Below are 19,023 nucleotides of genomic sequence, written 5' to 3'. Positions count from 1 at the left end.
TATAGAGTTTCCGTAGAAATTCTATAGAATTTTTATAGAGTTTCCATAGAATTTTTATAGAGTTTCCATAGAATTTTTATAGAGTTTTCATAGAATTTTTATAGAGTTTCCATAGAATTTTTATAGAGTTTCCATAGAGTTTTCATAGAATTTTCATAGAGTTTCCATAGAAATATCTATAGAATTTCCATAGAGTTTTCATAGAGTTTCCATAGAATTTCTATAGATTGTTTCTATAAAAAACTTTATAGAAAATCTATAGAAAATTCTATAGATCTTCTATAGAATTTTTTTTTATAGAATTCTATAGAAAATTTTTGTAAGGGTTTGAATAAAGGCTATTGTATAGTGCCAGGGGATGCTATACAGAGCACCATATTCGATGAAGATTGCTTTCAGACTGTTACGGCTGATTAGTCTTCAAATATTGTTATTGTTAATAAAGAATGTACTGTATAATAGTGTATTGAAAGTTGGCCTAGTTCCAACAAACAGGTTGTTTCATCATTTTGTCCACCACAAACCTAACAGCCGTCTTTTGAGCAACATTGTTATATAGACATTTAATCAAAATAGTATAACGACTGTTTTCAAACGTTTGTTAAGAGATGTTAAGCTATTTATATTGACAGTATGAGCAATTGTTTTATCTTAGGATGTACACTCATCTTTTTATTGGTGTCATTTGTGCAATCGGAACATATATGTAAGTTAAATTAATTATTTAACCTACTTCAGGCGATACCCCTATGTTTAGCGACAATAAACGTCCTACAGTATCACGTCTGCTGTCAGATCCTATCATATCACCTAACTTATATTAGTAACTTAATAAAAAATAACTGAAATAACGTCTTTGAATAAAGGCTATTGTATAGTGCCAGGGGATGCTATACAGAGCACCATATTCGATGAAGATTGCTTTCAGAAGACACAATACCGCCTGGAACATCTCTCGTTATAACAAATATTTACTGTTTGTACGTTACGTACAGTATATTCTGTCTAGACCATTTTCTCTCTCAGCTAGCAAATTTATTTATTTTTTCTAATTTTAGTTTTAGGCAAACAATTATTTTAGGCATATTTGTTTTATTTAATTTTATTACTGAGTTAATTTATATATAAATGGCATTGTTCTAAGGGTCCCTAATGATAAGCTTCAGCTATCACATTGGTTCAAGTTAAATTAGCTTGGTGGATAATGCTCGACTACCAATCCCATGTTCGTGGAAACAATCGTGAAATGCTTGTATTAATCATGTTAGTTGTCTCACACATTCAGTTAGTTTATTCCGTTTTTAACCATACTGGGGGAGTTAAATGTAAGAGGCTGTCAACATAGCCAGATAATCATGTTGACATTTTTTGCCTTGTCTTAAAATAGCGGCCATTTTTCAAAATGGCCACTAATTTTATATAAAATGTGCATAATATCAGATATCTATAAGGTAGATACACAATCTTGTTGACACTTCAGTTTATGCCTTGTATTGTTGAATGGCAGCTTATTGTCTCTATAGTGACATGGTATACAGTACATGTTTATTGTCTATTACATGGAGTTTGACGTTTCAAAATTATAGGCCTACTCTAAATAGAAAAGGAATTAATTAGATAATAAATATGATAATGTTGTTTAGTTAGTGTGTAAGTATTCATAGTGTATAGCTCCACGCAAAAATGTTTGTACCAGCTATAGGTTAATTGTCAAAATAAGGTGTATTTTGTGTATTTTTTGTATTAGAGCAAATATAATATATTGCTATTAATTTGAGACTAAAATTCTGACTAGTGGTTGCTGAGATATCGATATGGCCATTTTCTTGACCAATGGTCAACAATAAAGTTTCACGGTCATTTTTGGCAAAAGGTGTCTATTAAAGTGAATAGAAGTATTTTGCCACCAACAATGACCATAGCCGCCCAACAATTTCTGAGATATGAAAAGTGTGCTCTAAGCCAAAAATGTTTGTGCCGGCTATATGTCAAAAGACAAAATTAAGGGTTTATTGACAGTTTTATGATTTGTATTGCATTAGAACAAATATAAACATATACTTTGCGAGTAATTTGAGACCACAATTATCACTTTCTGACCAGTGGTTGCTGAGATATTCATATGGCAAATGTATTAACCAGTGGTCGAAAAGGGGTTTCCGCCCACTTATGGGTCTTTTGAGTAGTTTGGTACAAAAAATATTCCAATACACCCAGTAGTTACCAAGTTACGCAAAGTCTTAACTTTGACCATATTGACCTTTGCCCTTGTACTGACCCAGCATCCCGATTTTTTTTCGGCCAACAGCAAAAAACTGATTTGTATTGATATAAAAAAGCAAAAAAACATTGTTTGCATAGTTTGCTAGAGGGTGCAGGTGAACCCTTTCTGGCTCCCCACTACAAGCAGTGTTACGTCTAACGAAACAATCAACCACTAATGTAACAATGTAACTGTCACTTTTCTGCACTTCAGTCTGGTTATTATCCGTAAACATTTCTATGTCTGCTGTATGTCGGTTCACAAACAGTGGAGGAATTATTCTAAATAATTTCTCCATGGTTCAATTGTCAATTCTCTATATGTTTTAACCGTTTGGCATGAACGTTGAAATTTAATCTTCAACATTGTTGGACCTGATTTCCTGTTAACGTTTTTATATCAAATTATCAGTTGGTGCTTCAATTAAATCCAACCAACCAACCGCAAACTAAGACCAAATTTAGAGAATGCAATCACCCGATACAAGCTTTTCAATTGTGCATTTTGCCGCTCCTATTATAGCTATATACCTTATTTCCCTAACATAGCATGATGCTCTTTCGTTAATTATACAGCTAAAATATGAAGTTCGATTTCACCGACTTTGTGTTATCATCTCTCTGACTTTATACCGGTCCGTCCATTATTTTTTTACAGCTGGACATAGGGCATTTAAGTGTTGTGTATAGTATGTATGGACATGCGTTTTATCTCGCAATCGGATGAGCGGTAACATTATATCACCATCAGGCCCGTAGCCAGGAGAGTCTTATGGTTCGGGCGAACCCCCGCTCCCCCTTTACAGCGACACCCCCCACCCCCCCCCCCCCCTTACAGCGACACCCCCCTCCCCCCTAACCGACTGCGAATCCTCATCCCCGACATGTCCCAATACCTCCCTCATCTCTGAAAATCCTCCAAATACGTGTCCCACAGTACAAAGGTGTCCGTATACTTAGTGTCCGAACCCACCTTGACAGATCCTGGCTACGGCCCTGATATGGTTTTAGTTACATTAGTGGTTGATTTTACATTAATGGTTCAATTTGTATAACGTTAATGTTTATTATTACATTAGTGGTTCATGGTTAAGTTAGTGGGTGATACACGGTCCAATATTTGAAAGTATAGATGGATAACTGCCCTCACTGTTTTTTTGTCACATGGTTATTTGAATTTACTATAATATCAATTATTCATTTTAACTGGTTACTCATTTGTTTGGATACTATATTATTTTGAATTAAAAATTGAATTCAAAATTATTGGTAATTTATCACAATTTGATACTCAATAGAGTAGTATGCACATAAAGAATGTTTATGAGTGCGATGGTACAAATAATTTCATGAGATGAGAGATGAAATTCTATTTTCGCCTCGTGGAAATATAACCGTTCATCATTCACCTCATAAAACCATTCCACTCATATTTGTAAACTAATTTGTTTCAATCTGTTTTCCCAGATTGTAACTATTATGAATACGAATGTGCTGATGGCCGATGTATTCCTTACACATGGCATTGTGATGGATTTCGTGATTGCGCTGATTGTAGTGATGAAGCTAACTGCAATGGTGCAGGTAAGTTGTGACGTTCTTGATGTGTAGTGTATAGACCATGTGACGAACAATCAAACTCGCTGTGTCAAAAGTTATCATTGGGTAGCCTACTGTAGTATAACAACCGCTCTTTTCCCCCTGAAAATCAGTCCCATTTAGTTCCAATGGCTTTGGTGATTTTAGGCTGTTGTAATGATACATTCTATATGCGAAGAAAATATAGTTGCATAAATAGGATTACGAATATTCATAATTGTTATGTTCACTCTATATAATTAAAGGTATATTTCATTCTAAATAGAAATGATTTAGAAAATGGTAATTTAGGCCTGCATTGTTTGTTTAGCCCACTCTTTGTGTTATATGTAATGGCAATTTTAAAGCATTTGACTGTATTTTAGGCTTGTTCTGAGCTGAAAATCTTGGAATGTATAAGCTATATATCCGTTGGATAGAAAGGCCTGAAGTATTGTTTAAAGTTATGTTGTATTGTAAAACTTTATTACGCTATTAAACACAAATGTGATGAAATAAACTGCATAACATTTGCAATCGGCGATTATTTAAGAATCTAACATTCTTCGAACCGGTTAGTCTAAATTTTAAGTTGAAAATGTATTTCCAAGTACATCGTCTGCGCATTATATACTGCATATGAACAAATGGATGCGTACGTGTAGTAAGAAAATGTGTACGTTGTACCTCTTTTATTTAAAGTATAATTATGTTGCCAATGTTTGTGTTAATTATTAAGAGATTCTCTCCAACAAACATTCTTCTTTTTTGGTTTAGTTAACGCTAACATAAAAACAGATTTCCAGAGTGGTTTGGGTGGTTGGACTCAAGAACGTGGTGATGATTTTGATTGGACATTGGCGTATGGTTCTACACCATCATCTAACACAGGACCAACAAATGGTCGTTCGGGGTATTCTGGTATGTTTATAATCATCTTATTTTCATTGGGCTAACTTTTCTTCTTTTTTTTTAATTTGATTCACATTGTCTCCCAATTTATCCTTTTATATTTGTCCATTTCCCAAGTTATATTTTGTCAAAAACAACTGCGAGATTAACTGGTAATTACTATTATCTGAAATCGATGCATTAACAAGCAATTACTATTTAACTGATTGTGTTCTTGTTTCCTTTTTATTTCCACATACATAGTTTATTACATTATGTTTATATTGAAAAAAAACCCACCATACATATTAAAATGGAAACCCTTAGGACGCACCTAAATATCCTTTTAGTGGGGTTTTCTACTGAAGTTGGCTAGTGTTAACTCATTGCGTTTTTTCACAGTCAACTCAATACGGATGTCCTAAAGGGTAGGCCTACAATAAATAGAATGTATGCACACCTAAAAATGTCCATTGCTAAAAGTAAATGTTATACTGTAAAAAAATAATAATAAAACAATTCAACAAGCTGTAAAGCCAAATTAAATTAATCACTCTTCTTTTTCATTTCCACATTTTACAGATTATTATGTATATATCGAAACAACATATACCGCATATGGGCAGTCAGCTCGTCTAAGAAGTCCACTACTACCACAGAGTAACAATTTAACCGTGGCATTTTACTACCATATGTACGGAAATACTATTGGAACACTCAATGTTTATAGAAAGTCTAACGTTGGTGATGAACTTGTATGGTCAAGGTATGGTAACCAAGGAAATACATGGCGTAATGCTGTAGTACAATTGTCGCACACTGGTTATGGAGACAACTACATCGTATTCGAAGGCATTTCAGGAAGTTCATACACTGGCGATATAGCAATTGATGACATTTATATTGTTGGTATGTAATACAACATTGAAATTCAATTTATTTTTATTATTATTATTATTATTTATGAAATTATTACTGATATATGAATATTTAAGATGCGTTGCGTAAGAATTGAGAACGCTTTCTATCGAAATCTGTGTAGCCGAATGGTTATACTTTGGAATGTGTCATTTATTGATTGGAACCACGCGAATACAGTTTTTCACATTGAGATGATAATATATCGTTACCTACGCAAAAAAATATCAAATGAAAACATGATAAACATTCCGATCAAAACACACATAGGCCTAATTGTTTTTGCTGCAATAAGCAAGATACATGTATTAATAATAATAGTTATTTGAACTAATTCAAATGTTTTGTTGCAAGTTTGGAACAGGTGGGCTCATATTTAATTGCATCGATGGGTTAACGCTAAAATAAGCACTTCTCTAGAAGTATAAAAAGTAAACTGTACCAAACCTCGGAATGATTTCAGAAATACATAATATCGCATAATTATACAAATTAATGGTGTTTTTTCAGATTGTACCACTCAATCTTTTAACTGTCCTAACGGAATGTGCATTTCAAACAACAGTCAGTGTGATGGGTTTAATGACTGTGGTGATTGGTCAGACGAACAGGGTTGTGGTAAGTGCTTATACTGTACGTACACGCGGAACGTACTGATTGAATAAAATTTACCTAAACTACATCGGAATGGCTTCCATTTAAGAGAATAATCAAACCCAGGAATCCATAACCTCTCTATTTTTAGGGCCGTGCTATTATGTATGCAATTTTATTGGACTGTGTGTAATATATCAATATTTGCATTTAATTAGGCACGTGTGATTATGTTTGCATTTATACTGGAGTGTGTATCAGCAGCAATCGCATTTGTAATGGTATTTATGATTGCCTATATGGTGACGATGAATATGGATGTGGAACAACGCCGTTTCCTACATCTTATCCAAACGGTTTGTGCTTTCTTAATTGCTATTTAAAAAAAAAATAATGATGATATTCTACAAATATTTCTTTCCGGTCTCTACCATGATACGTAGACCGTGATCTATTGGTGAAAATATCCACATACATAATTATACCTAACTATAATTGTGATGAATATTCTCTTCTAATGTACTTTATAAGGAAAGTTTTTATTTTAGATTGCTGTTCTATAACTCTTTATAACTATTTTATATACAGTAACCCAAGTTACTAAAAAAAAACATGTTTCTGCAATTTCAATGAAAAGCCACATGATTTTGCAACGAGGCCAAACTTGCTACCTAAAGCAAAGTTTAAAATCAAACTATGCTTAATTCGTGAACACTTCAGTTTTTTTCAACACGAATTTTCAATTCGCTTATGGGTGTCACATTGTTAAGCGACTTCCGGGTTTATTTGCTGCATTCTATCCAGAAACTTTGGCCGTTGGTGGTGACATTTCATTTTTTCTTTTTCTCTTCTTTTTTACAAATAATATTTTATTTTTATTTTCCCCTTTACAGCTTTTTTCACTTTCTTTATTTTATTCTTTCATTCTTTGTTTCTATTTTCTTTCTTTTCTATTATCTTTCTTTTCTTACTTTCTTTTTCTTATTTTCTTTACTTTTTTGTCTTTTTATCTATTATTTTCCCTCTATTCTAGTTCTCGTTTCTTTCATTTTTTAATATTCTTTCATTTTTTAATATTCTTTCATTTTTTAATATTCTTTCATTTTTTAATATTCTTTCATTTTTTAATATTCTTTCCTTATTTTCTTTCTTTCTTTTCCTTATTTCTATCTCGTTACCTTTTCTTGTTCCTTTTTTCGTTATTTTTCTTTTTACTTTTCTTTCTTTTATTAAATTCTTTCTTTTTTCTCTTTTTCTGTCATTTTTCATTTTCCTTTTCCCCCTATTTATTCGGTCTTTTTCCTATTTCTATTTTTCTTTTGTTTCTTTTCCCTTTTTTGTTTTTTTTAAAATATTTTTTATTTTTTTATAAAACGTTTTCCCTGTTTTAAAATTTTGCCTTTTTTTGTCTTTTTTACCTTTTCTTTTTTAATTTGTTTCTTTTTCCTCTTTTTCTTTCTTTTATTTATTTTTGTTTTTATTTTTCCCCTCTTTTCTTTTTTTCACCTCTTCTGTTTCTCTTTTCTTTCATTTCTGTAATGATTTCATTATTTTTTATATATATATATAATTTTATATTGCACTTGCACTGATGAAGGGCTAGTGTTGCCCGAAAGCTCTGCTAACTTTTCTGGCTGTTTACTTTATCGTTTTGATTTAGCTTTTCGCTTTTTTTATTTGTATCTCCATTGAGATCCAGCCACTGATACCCACAGCATTGTCATTTTTTTCAGTAATTTGCCTTTGGATTTATATATAATTTTACATATATAATATCTTAAAGATGGGAACAGTTCATATTCATTTTGGTCAACTTATTATTCAAATGAATACAACAACAGTTTAAATTTGTATTTATTAATTTACGTTCTGTATATTCTATATTGTATTGTGTGAAACAATAGACTTGAAACTAGAAATTGTCACTGGATAATAACTACATCTTTAATTTTTTTTTATATTTTTCAGAATGCAAAACCGATATATATCTTGAAGATGCAAATGTTTCATATTCATTTTCGTCTCCAAATTATCCGAATAATTACTACAACAATTTAAATTGTGAATGGACAGTGTCCACCTCATCAGAGTTTGTCATTCTCCTTCAGTTCAACGACTTTCAACTAGAGTACGGATGGGATTATCTGTATGTTGGGTTTGAAGAAAATAGTTATGAATATACTTTCACAGGTTCATCCATTCATTCTATAATTTCCAAAAACTCGACACTGTGGCTACGTTTGTACACGGATCATATTATATCAGATAGAGGATTCAATGCAACAGTAACGGCTTTAGTCAAAGGTAATTTGTGTATTTTATTACTGGTTTTATTGTTTTTTTTTAAATTGCTATTTATGTTATGTTCTATGTTATGACCACAAGCAAGACAATAAACGTTCTTGAACACACGTAGGTAAAAAACGTCCACATTAACTCTCACTACATTTTATCAACAATAATCCACTTTACATTAAGAAAATATTTTTAGCTTTGAATGCACTCGTTAATGTTACATGGCATACCACATTTAAAAAAAAAATCACCGCATTTCACAACAATAATTAGTTTTTCATAAAAAAAAAATAAATTCAGGATTACATTTTATAAAAGGAAAGAAAACAGAACGTATTTGTTGTTTACCACAAACGGTACAATAATAATTAGGTTTTTTATTTATTATATCTTTGGCTATATACGGAAATTTAAATACAAAGAGTTGGCATCTTTTTGTCTTTTTGGTAAGAACTAAATTCTAAGTTATAAACTGAGAAAGGCAATTACATTTTTTACCATGTTCTTGTCTCCACAAATAATATCTGCATCTAGATAATATCACATTTTCATAGATAATCTTAATGAAAATCTCGTTTAATTTGTTTATTTTGGTCTTAATATTAGACAAAGAATACTATTCGCTCTCTGCCACCCATCATAAACAAAACAAACTTTTCAAACTTGATGAACGACAATTTTGTATTGGTCAGTAGTTTTTTTCCTCAACCGGTATAACAGATGAATTATGATTAATCTAATTATATTTATTTAGGCCTGTGTGATTATGTATGCGATTTAACTGGATTGTGTATAAGTAGTAGTCGTATTTGTGATGGTATAAATGATTGTCCATATGGAGACGACGAAAATAGATGCGGAGCAACGCCATTTCCTACATCCTATCCAAACGGTTTGTTATTTTAGTTTTAAACATCATTATACTCAATGTAAATACAACTGTTACAGTATGCAATTCAGATACAATAGGAGATGATAAACATTAAAAAAATAAAATAAATAACAATTAAAATGTCATCCACCAGTAAGAAAACTTATTTAATTTGATTATTTTGATGAGCAACGAAGTTGTATTTATCAATAGTTGTTTTTCTAATTTAACATAATATAATTGAATAAATAAATATATAAATATTTACATTTAATTAGGCACGTGTGATTATTGCGAATGGACCGTGTCCACCTCATCAGAGTTTGTTATTCTTCTTCAATTCAACGACTTTCAACTAGAGTACGGATGGGATTATCTGTATGTTGGGTTTGAAGAAAATAGTTATGAATATAATTTCACAGGTTCATCCATTCATTCTATAATTTCCAAAAACTCGACACTGTGGATAACTTTGTACACGGATCCTATTATATCAGATAGAGGATTCAATGCAACAGTAACGGCTTTAACCAAAGGTAATATATGTATTTTATTACTGGTTTTTGTGTGTGATTTATGTGTGTGAATGATATTTATGTGGACCACATGCAAAGCAACAAGCCTATATTGAACCTAATCATCACACATAGAATAGATTCTACTCCACTATACATAAAAGAACCATTCATATCTTAGATCTGAATGCACTCTGATCGTTTTTAAGTTAATGCATAATACAGTATTGTATTTCATACCACCAATAAACAAAAATCACCACAAAGCAATATATTACTTTTTCTAAAAAAGATGAAATACGTGTAAAGGATTGCCTTTTTAATAATTGAAAAAAAGACAGAAGTTAAAAACTTATTTTTATTGTTTACCACAAACGGTACATTACAATAATAATTACGTTTTTCTGAAAAAGATGAGTTTTAAATTATTAAAGAACAACATTTTAACTTATAAATTGTGAAAAGTAAAATTACATATTTTTTTACCAAATTCTCGTCGCCACAAATCAAGATAATTCCACAGTTTCACACCTACATATAATCTTTAGGAAAATCTGGTTGAATTTTTTTTAGATTGTGACTTTTATTGCCAAGACGGTTTGTGTTTAGATGAGTCTCTCGTCTGTAGCGGTAACAGTGAATGTAGAAATGGCGAAGACGAAGTAAACTGTGTCATCGGTACGGTGAAACTTTTTCTATGTCCAATGTATTAATGATGAATAGAAATACATGTAGGTCTCAATAAAGTTTTTTTTCGCACGATTCGTCAACATCTGGTTTAGTTTGTTCATATCGCAAAATTCATTTCGCATTCGTAAACATAATCACAACCACAATAATTTCGTTTTTCCTTTTTTTCAGAATGTGAAATTAATGAGATATATCTTGAAGATGCAAACGTTTTATATTCATTTTGGTCCCCAAATTATCCAAATAATTACTACAACAATTTAGATTGTCTATGGATAGTAAACACCACTTCGGACTTGGTCATTCGTCTTGAGTTCACCGACTTCCAACTTCAGACTTATGATGACGTTTTGTATATTGGCTTTTCAGAAAATAGCAACATAACAGAAATTAGTTTTACAGGCACATACTATTATGATGTATTGTCCTACAGCAATGTCATGTGGATAAATTTCACTACAGATGGTAGTGTAACACGTAAAGGATTTAATGCAACCATAACAGCAGTTGTTCCACAAGGTAAACTACTTTTTTAATTCAAATTCAATAATTTTACAACGTTATGGTAATGTATCTCTTACATTGTTCGCGAAAGCGTTAGGCCTATATTGAAGAACGTTAAAAAACGTACAAAAAATGAATAATATAATTGAAGAAACACTTTTTATTGTTTTCAAAATGGTTGTTGTTGGCATGTCATCTTGTGTGTAGTTTGTAATAACATTAATATACGCAATTTTTAACTGTTTTACCTATCTTAACAATAAGAATATTCGCATTATTTTTTGAAGGGAAATTAAAATGTGTGAACAACAGTTAATATTTCTATTAATACTTTGCAAATGTTCTGAATTCAATTGTATTGGATGAATGAATGCTAATGATACACATTCAGGAAAAACATCTTTTACTTTGCATAACATAAATAAGTTATGATTTTAGTCTGTTTAATAACAGACAGCAAAGACAAGCCAAAGTCAAAATCGGAAGTTGTTGGTTCTCACAATATAATATTGGTCAGTAAAACTGACATTTTAATTGATTTACTGTTGGAATTGATGCTGACTGAACAATAAAAAAAAAATATTCAGAATATTTTCATTATTACTTTTAAGTAATCTACCATATTTTATGACGACTCATCGCACCATGTTTTATTTCTGGTATACCGTAAACATATTAAAACGAGTCATTGGTTTAATTTGATGACTGAAAATGAGTTTCTCTTTTGATTATAGAAAAAACAACACATAGCAATTGTTTATATTTGATTTTTGAATTAGGTAATCCAATATAAATATTTTAATATCTTAATTGTCTCTATCATGTTGCAATTTCTATAATATTTCTAATGATTATTTTTCTAATATTGTTATTGTAGCATGTGGTGCAACTGAACACTTTTTGGAATATAATGGAGTACTGGAATTCCTCATTCCTGTTTTCCCAAACCCTTACCCGTACGATCGACAGTGTTCTTGGGATATTATCGCACAATATGGTCAAGTTGTTTTTCTCTATTTTACCGAGTTCCACTTAGAAGATTGTTGTGCCAAAGTTACAATTGATTTATCGCCAGATAACAGCAGTGACTCTGTATTCATTTTTAATAGCATCCACCCTCCGAGTTTATCATCTGTTAATAATCGATTACGCATTTCATTTAGTAGCAACGTTTCAAGCCCACAGGATTATTTTCAAGCTCGGATTTGGGCAGTTAACAGAGACGGTAGGCTAAATATGTTAAAATGTTATAATATAGGCACACCTTTGAAGACTGGTTCTTCACTCACTACATACTATTATTGAGCATGCAAAATACCAAGTGTGTCATATAATGTATACTTGAATCATTGCATATATAATTCATGTTTAAAGTATTAGTATAGTTAATTTGTTGTAACTTAAAATTGACTTTATATGTCGAAACAACGGTATACTTTGAATTGTAACCTTGTATAACGTTTTTCTTTTATTAGAATTATTCAGCTGTTCGGGTGAAAGCCAACAAACGGTTCCATTATGTTGGTTCTGTGATGGAAATTATGATTGCGATAATAAGCGAGATGAACAAGACTGCAGCGGTAATGTCTATTGATGAAAAGTATAAAAACAATAGTTCATCTGTTGTATTTGTTGAATGTGAAGAATATTTTAATTTGTTGAATTTCCAAATGTCTTTTACCGCCTCGTTAAATATAAAAGGCAATATTTTGACACATGGATTATTTATATAATAATGGATTAATTGTTAATAATGTTATTTTGTTTCAGTGTGTGATTTCAACGAATTTAATTGTACCAGTGGCGAATGCATTCCATTCTGGGAAAGATGTAATGGTGTTTCGAATTGCATTGATGACAGTGACGAAACGAATTGTGGTAAAACACTTAAGGAATATCTTGATCTGATTAAGAGATTTATTTTGCAGATTCATATTCATACCAATACACACTATACCCCATTCCTTATATCACGGGTGACATGTCGAGATCCTATGTGATGATTTAATTTTGCTTACGGAAACGGAGTACATATGGTTCCAGAAAACTTGGGCCGTCTTTATAATGACTTGAATAATCTTCTGTGTTATTCATTAATGCTTCTGATCACTTTACTTGTTTTTATTGAAAGTATAAGATTTTATTGTAGTCAACAATATAAATACAAAGCAAATTGATATTCTTTCTTTGATATTGATATTCTTTTCATTGCTTCATTTCTTTAAAAAATATAATTTTTTCTTTACAAACTCATCTATTTTTAGACTATACAGATAGAAATGTATTGACGATTTTAGACTTATTATATTTATTAATCGCCATTATATACATGTCTAATTACAATAGCATTGTGTGCTAATTCTATATCATAATAATATATTATTGTAATTTGTGATTGAATAGATTGCAAAGAAGAAGAATTCCCTTGTTCAAATGGATGTATACCATCTTCATATGTTTGTGATAATATCATTCCTTGTTATGGGGCAGAAGATGAAAATAACTGTGTTAACAATGCATCCATTCCGTATTGCCCCGAATCAGTGGGTGCACCATGTGATGATTTAAATAAATATCAACGTCCAGTAGCATATGGAGAAGATGGACAGTATGCACGAGTATATTGCTGGAATGAAGACATTCAATCAGTCACGTGTCGAACAGTATCTACGAACTCAGACTCGTGTTCATTCAGTTTAGAACTAGAGCATCCAGGTATTAATAATATCAAGCAACGATAAATTATTTAAAAAAAAAATGCATGGCCTATATTTTTATCAAACTCTAATCGATAGGCCTACTAAACCACATGATGAATTCAATTACCGGCTGTAACTAATCAAAACCTCAGTATATTCTTGTATTCTGTTTGAATGACCTAGCTTCGCCCCAGACTTCGTGAATGAGTTAAGTTGGATAAATTGAATACAAGTTTATTTTATAACAGTAGGTGTGTTATAAAACAGATAATGAATGTTCATATGTACACTATTTGCAGCGACCATTTACAATGAAGTAGGAAATGTATTCTTATGAGTTACTATAAGTGAAACTTTTCATTCTCTTTTCATTTAGAATCTGTTGCGACTGTTAGTGTTTCTGGAGTTCCTTGGATAAGTGTAGTTAATGTTACTATCATAGCGACGGAACACAGAGACGGGAAATCATTTATTGTTTACGAAGGCTCACATCATGTGTTTAATGTTCCTGGAAATTCAAATGGTGTAATATATGTAGGAGTACATGGGTATCAAGAACTGAGTAAAGCATGGTCAACTCTCGAATGCATGAGTTCTAATCTTCCTACAATTGAGTTTGCACTTATACCGTTAGAAAATGATCAAACGATCAAACTTGTTGACCAAGGGATAGCACAAGACATAATAGTAACAACCGCTTCTGGATCACCAGTTTTCATTCACTTGCCAGCGGGTAAATAGCTTACAACTATTTAAAATGTATTGATATTACGTTCATTTAACTGTGCTCAAAAGTTTAATTAAGCAAGATTGTTATATTCACTTAATTAATGAATACAAAGTGAGCGTTGGATATTCACTGCTGAATAGACTATGACTTGTAGAGATAGATGTATTTGTATTGCAAAAATACACAATTTCAACACACATTTTATTTCATTCTTAAATCTTAGTTTTCACATCACAATTCCGCATTTACTCCCTTTAGTAGCTTTGATCCAAATATATGTTTGTGAAGATCTTGTTAACAAATAATATCTAGACATTCTAATTGTTTTTTAAAAGATATCAATTTAATTTTTAGCAACAGCAGGTAGATTATCTCGTTGGTTACCAATTGTTTGTAAAATTCAATATCATTTTCGTATAGTACATTGCATCGATATGGTGCGCCTACTCCTCTGTGCGTCCTCTTACTATAAGACGGAGAAAACTAATTATTTTCATTTTTTGTCATATTTAGGAAGCGTTAACAGTCCTAATGGAACAAACATTAGTATTTCATTAAATGTACCAGACCTTTCTGACTCATCTCAATTTGAAAATATCCCAGTGTTGGTAAATACTGGAGGTAAGAATAATTCTAGCAATAGTAAATTGATAAAATAAAAAATATATAAATGTAATGAATTATTTTTTTATGATATTTTGTGTTATAATAAAAATAGTTTTTTCATTTAAGAAATAAATGTATTATTTAATTTATTCGATTTAATTTGATAAATAAATGTTCTTTTTTTTAAAACTTATATTTAGGTATTTCTATTTCATCGGTTGTTATCATTGAACTAACATTAACAGACGTTCAAAGTGGCGAAGTAATTGCTATTATTAAACCGATAACAGTGAAAGTACCAATTACATCTAATGCAGTGAAAGCCGGTGATAGAATTCAGTCTTTGTATTTTGAAAAACGGAAAGGTAATATTGTGAAAGATGTGTATGTAATAATAATTGTAACTGTTAGCATCCTCAGTTTGCGTTTTTAAGGAAAACATATTTGTTTCAGGTTTTTTCAAAGCCCACACAAACTGTAGTTTGTAAAACCATAGTATTCGTTGTTTTTACTTATCCTCGGTCTGTTTGATTACTCTGAGTGTTGTTAATTTGGAATTCAATGCTGGTTGTATTGTATATAATAGCATAACCTAATTATTTTGTTTAATGACTTTACAACTCATTTTTCATTCCCTTGGATCTAGATTACATTATGTATGTTACATTTCTTCTCTTTACCATTTAATAGGCGCATGGTCACCGTATAGTTACGGAGACGTGGTTTTAAGTAATGAAGCACTATACTGGGTTGCTGAATTTCCTCATTTGTCATTTTGGCAAGCAGGTTTTCTAATTGAAAATTCAATCTGTGTAGCAGTCAGAGTGTGCGAAGATGTCAACTGTTCTCAACCGATACCTTTACAAACAGTCGAGTAAATACAAATTTTAATATTTAATACCTCATTGATTTTTATATGATTTTCAATTCTCAGAATCTGAGATGTAATCTTATAATGACTTTCTGTTAATATTGTCTTTAATTTATTTTAATAATCTTTGTAGATTGTTATAACGGAATACAGTAGTAGTTACAGTTATTATTTGTGATGCTTTTGATCTTATAAAAATAAGTTTGAATAAGGTAAAATAATATGTAGTCACAGCAATACTTATTTTATTGATTTATTTTATTTTAATTTTTATTTTATTTCCAAACCCAACCAACAGCAAAAGAAATTCGCCAATAACAGAAGGGTATTTTATTGTAGTTGCTTTCACGTTTCATTTTATTACAGAGTTTTTGGTATAGACCACCGCTTTTATGCCAATGCAAAGACAGATATATTAGGTTTTGTTTGTATAACGGTCAGTGTAGGATCTACGGTAGAAGTTTCAACTGAATGTTCATATCTAAATTACAATGCATCTTATACAATACAAACATCAAATACGACTGCAGAATGCTCGTCAAACGACTGTACAGATATCCTGTTTGTCATAGGATGTCAGACTTGCACTGGATTTGTATGTGAAAATGGTGAATGCATAGATGAAGATGCACAGTGTGACGGTAACGCTGATTGTAGTGATGGTAGCGATGAATTGGAATGCATGTTAGACAGAGGTTGTTTAATTATTGAGGCCTGCATGGACAAAGAGTGTCTTACAACATTACCTAACTACCAAATAACGTAAGTACAATATATTGTAATCAGTAATATATACAATAAAAGCAACACACACAATTCGAACCATCGCCAATCAATACTAACAAACAATATAATATGATATAATATACTCCTTTTATTTAAAACATTCAGTTTTCGTAACCTTTGATTTTAGATTATAGTGTAACCTATGTTTATAAATTATTTAGTTAACTATAGCATATATATTTTATTTTATACAGAATTTATGATAATTCTGGATTATCTACAGTATATACAAACAGCAATGGGAGTGTGTGTGTACCTGCATATGTCAATGAAACGGTGTCTGTTTCGACAATTTGTTCGGACAGCCTTTTTACAACCAACCTGACATCATCCACATATGGCATGTGTTTGGAAAATAATTGCGATGAGATGCGTATTGTAATTAACTGTACAGTAAAACCAACTACCATTGGAACTCAACCAAATACTGGTTTTGAATCAACATCTGGTTCAAGTATAACTACTGTAGAAACACAACCTACCACAGCAAAAACAATTACTTTAGAAACAACTCAACCAGGTAATATTATATATTAATATAATTTAATTGTCAATAAAACTGTATAGAGGATACATTTTATATATTTTTTTATATTTTTGCTTATTGGTATTAGTAATTATTAAGTGAAATTAAAACATACGTGTTTAGGATCATTATTTATTGTACTTATTGTTTTGTACAAATTCCTCGGTTTTTTAAACACACTCCAAAAGCTCAAATGCAGTTATGTTAATTACTGGTTGTTTTAAACATTCACCACTTCTAGTTAATGTAAATAATGAACTAATCTTTGTTGTTGCAGTTACATGTGGTCCCGATGAATATCGTTGCCCATCCAGTTCTATATGTATTCCAGAGTATTACGTTTGTGATAACTATTATTACGACTGCCCAGGCAATCTTGATGAAGATCCAGAACTTTGTTCAAGTATGTTTTTAAGTTATACCTTCATAAACTATTCATCTCAACACAATATGTATACAAGATTATGATACATCACAATTAAACTAATGTTTGAACGTTGAACAACCCTTTCCTAATCAATATTGTAATTTCCATCTAATAAAATTCGAAATAAGGTTTAGGGAACATTCTTTTATCACTAGCATAATTGAGATCTTAACCTAGTTTTTAAGAATATGAAAATAAAAAACTTATACCGTTTGATGTTTAGATTAATAGGGAAATGATATCATCCATGTTACAAATGTTACATTAAATATATGTGATTCCAAGTTCAAATTATGTTAACTTGTATGATTTAAGCAGTTCCTTCTTTCACATTATTCCTTTACCTTGAAATGAAAACACTATAAGAATAAAAAATTATGTACGGTCATCATTATTCTTTCTCTTAGGTATGTGCACATTGTCTTACTATATAATCCCAGACAATGTCATAGTAGGCGGATATCAGTATAACTTTGCATCTGGAGAGAACATAACATATTCCTGTCGACAAGGATATACTTTGGTTGGTGAATCAGTTAGTGAGTGTCTCGACGGTGAATTTCAATTTCCAGAATGCTTTGGTAAGTGGTATGATATGTGTCTTGGAAAAAATTTGTAGATTTAGTATACTGTGATTTTTTATTGATGACAAATAAATGTCTTTATTTCTATCAATATATTTGTTTACTATATAATTGATTCCATGCTACAGTGGTTTGCGTATACAAATTTCAACAAATACAAATTGAACGAATACAATTTTCTTCCAGCTAACTGTGAACTACTTTATATTGAGGGAGTTAATATAACAGGGTCTTCGATACATGGTGAAGTAGTGGAGTTTTCATGTGAACGTACAGGTTATGAATTATTGCCAAGTCGTGCAACAATGTCAACATGCAATGACGGCATGTACAGTCGGCCCCTACCTCGTAGATGTAGAGGTAAGTGTTATGATTTTTTTACAATGCTATTATTAGAATAATCGTTACGGCTTTCTAGCTTAGATTTTCAATGTGTTGATAATTATAAAATATTTTTACTTATTATTTTAAGATATTGATGAATGTACACAAAGCAGCCATAGCTGTGATCCAATAGGAACTTGTATTAATGAAGACGGTAGTTACCAATGTGAATGCCCTGATGGGTATAACCTCAATGTCGATGGATTACAATGTGATGGTAAATATATCATATTTTGTATATATTTATTACCTAATTCAAAGTCATGACATATTCTTCAGAACTTTTATTCTT

At 31.1% G+C, this 19,023-nt stretch overlaps 2 protein-coding genes across 2 annotated transcripts; both read left to right on the top strand.

The window, feature by feature from the left end:
* Positions 1-601: 601 nt before the first annotated feature.
* On the top strand, positions 602-6,314 carry LOC144845719 (MAM and LDL-receptor class A domain-containing protein 1-like). The gene is made up of 5 exons (XM_078703147.1): positions 602-706; positions 3,730-3,846; positions 4,618-4,761; positions 5,314-5,640; positions 6,160-6,314. The coding sequence occupies exons 1-5, from the start codon at positions 634-636 to the stop codon at positions 6,312-6,314; spliced, it is 816 nt and encodes a 271-aa protein (XP_078559273.1). The 5' UTR covers positions 602-633.
* A 3,235-nt stretch (positions 6,315-9,549) lies between these two features.
* LOC144845718 (uncharacterized) lies at positions 9,550-18,998 on the top strand. Its single transcript, XM_078703145.1, has 18 exons — positions 9,550-9,562; positions 9,688-9,945; positions 10,498-10,602; positions 10,786-11,133; positions 11,996-12,343; positions 12,594-12,698; positions 12,889-12,996; positions 13,522-13,833; positions 14,194-14,550; positions 15,061-15,168; positions 15,354-15,518; positions 15,844-16,027; positions 16,391-16,786; positions 17,005-17,330; positions 17,614-17,739; positions 18,171-18,344; positions 18,534-18,707; positions 18,820-18,998. Exons 1-18 carry the CDS (start codon positions 9,550-9,552, stop codon positions 18,996-18,998), a joined length of 3,786 nt encoding a protein of 1,261 aa, XP_078559271.1.
* Positions 18,999-19,023: the final 25 nt, after the last annotated feature.

This window comes from Antedon bifida, chromosome 6, assembly GCF_963402885.1.
Source record: "Antedon bifida chromosome 6, ecAntBifi1.1, whole genome shotgun sequence".
Taxonomy (NCBI): domain Eukaryota; kingdom Metazoa; phylum Echinodermata; class Crinoidea; order Comatulida; family Antedonidae; genus Antedon; species Antedon bifida.
This window is presented reverse-complemented; position numbering and strand designations above follow the sequence as displayed.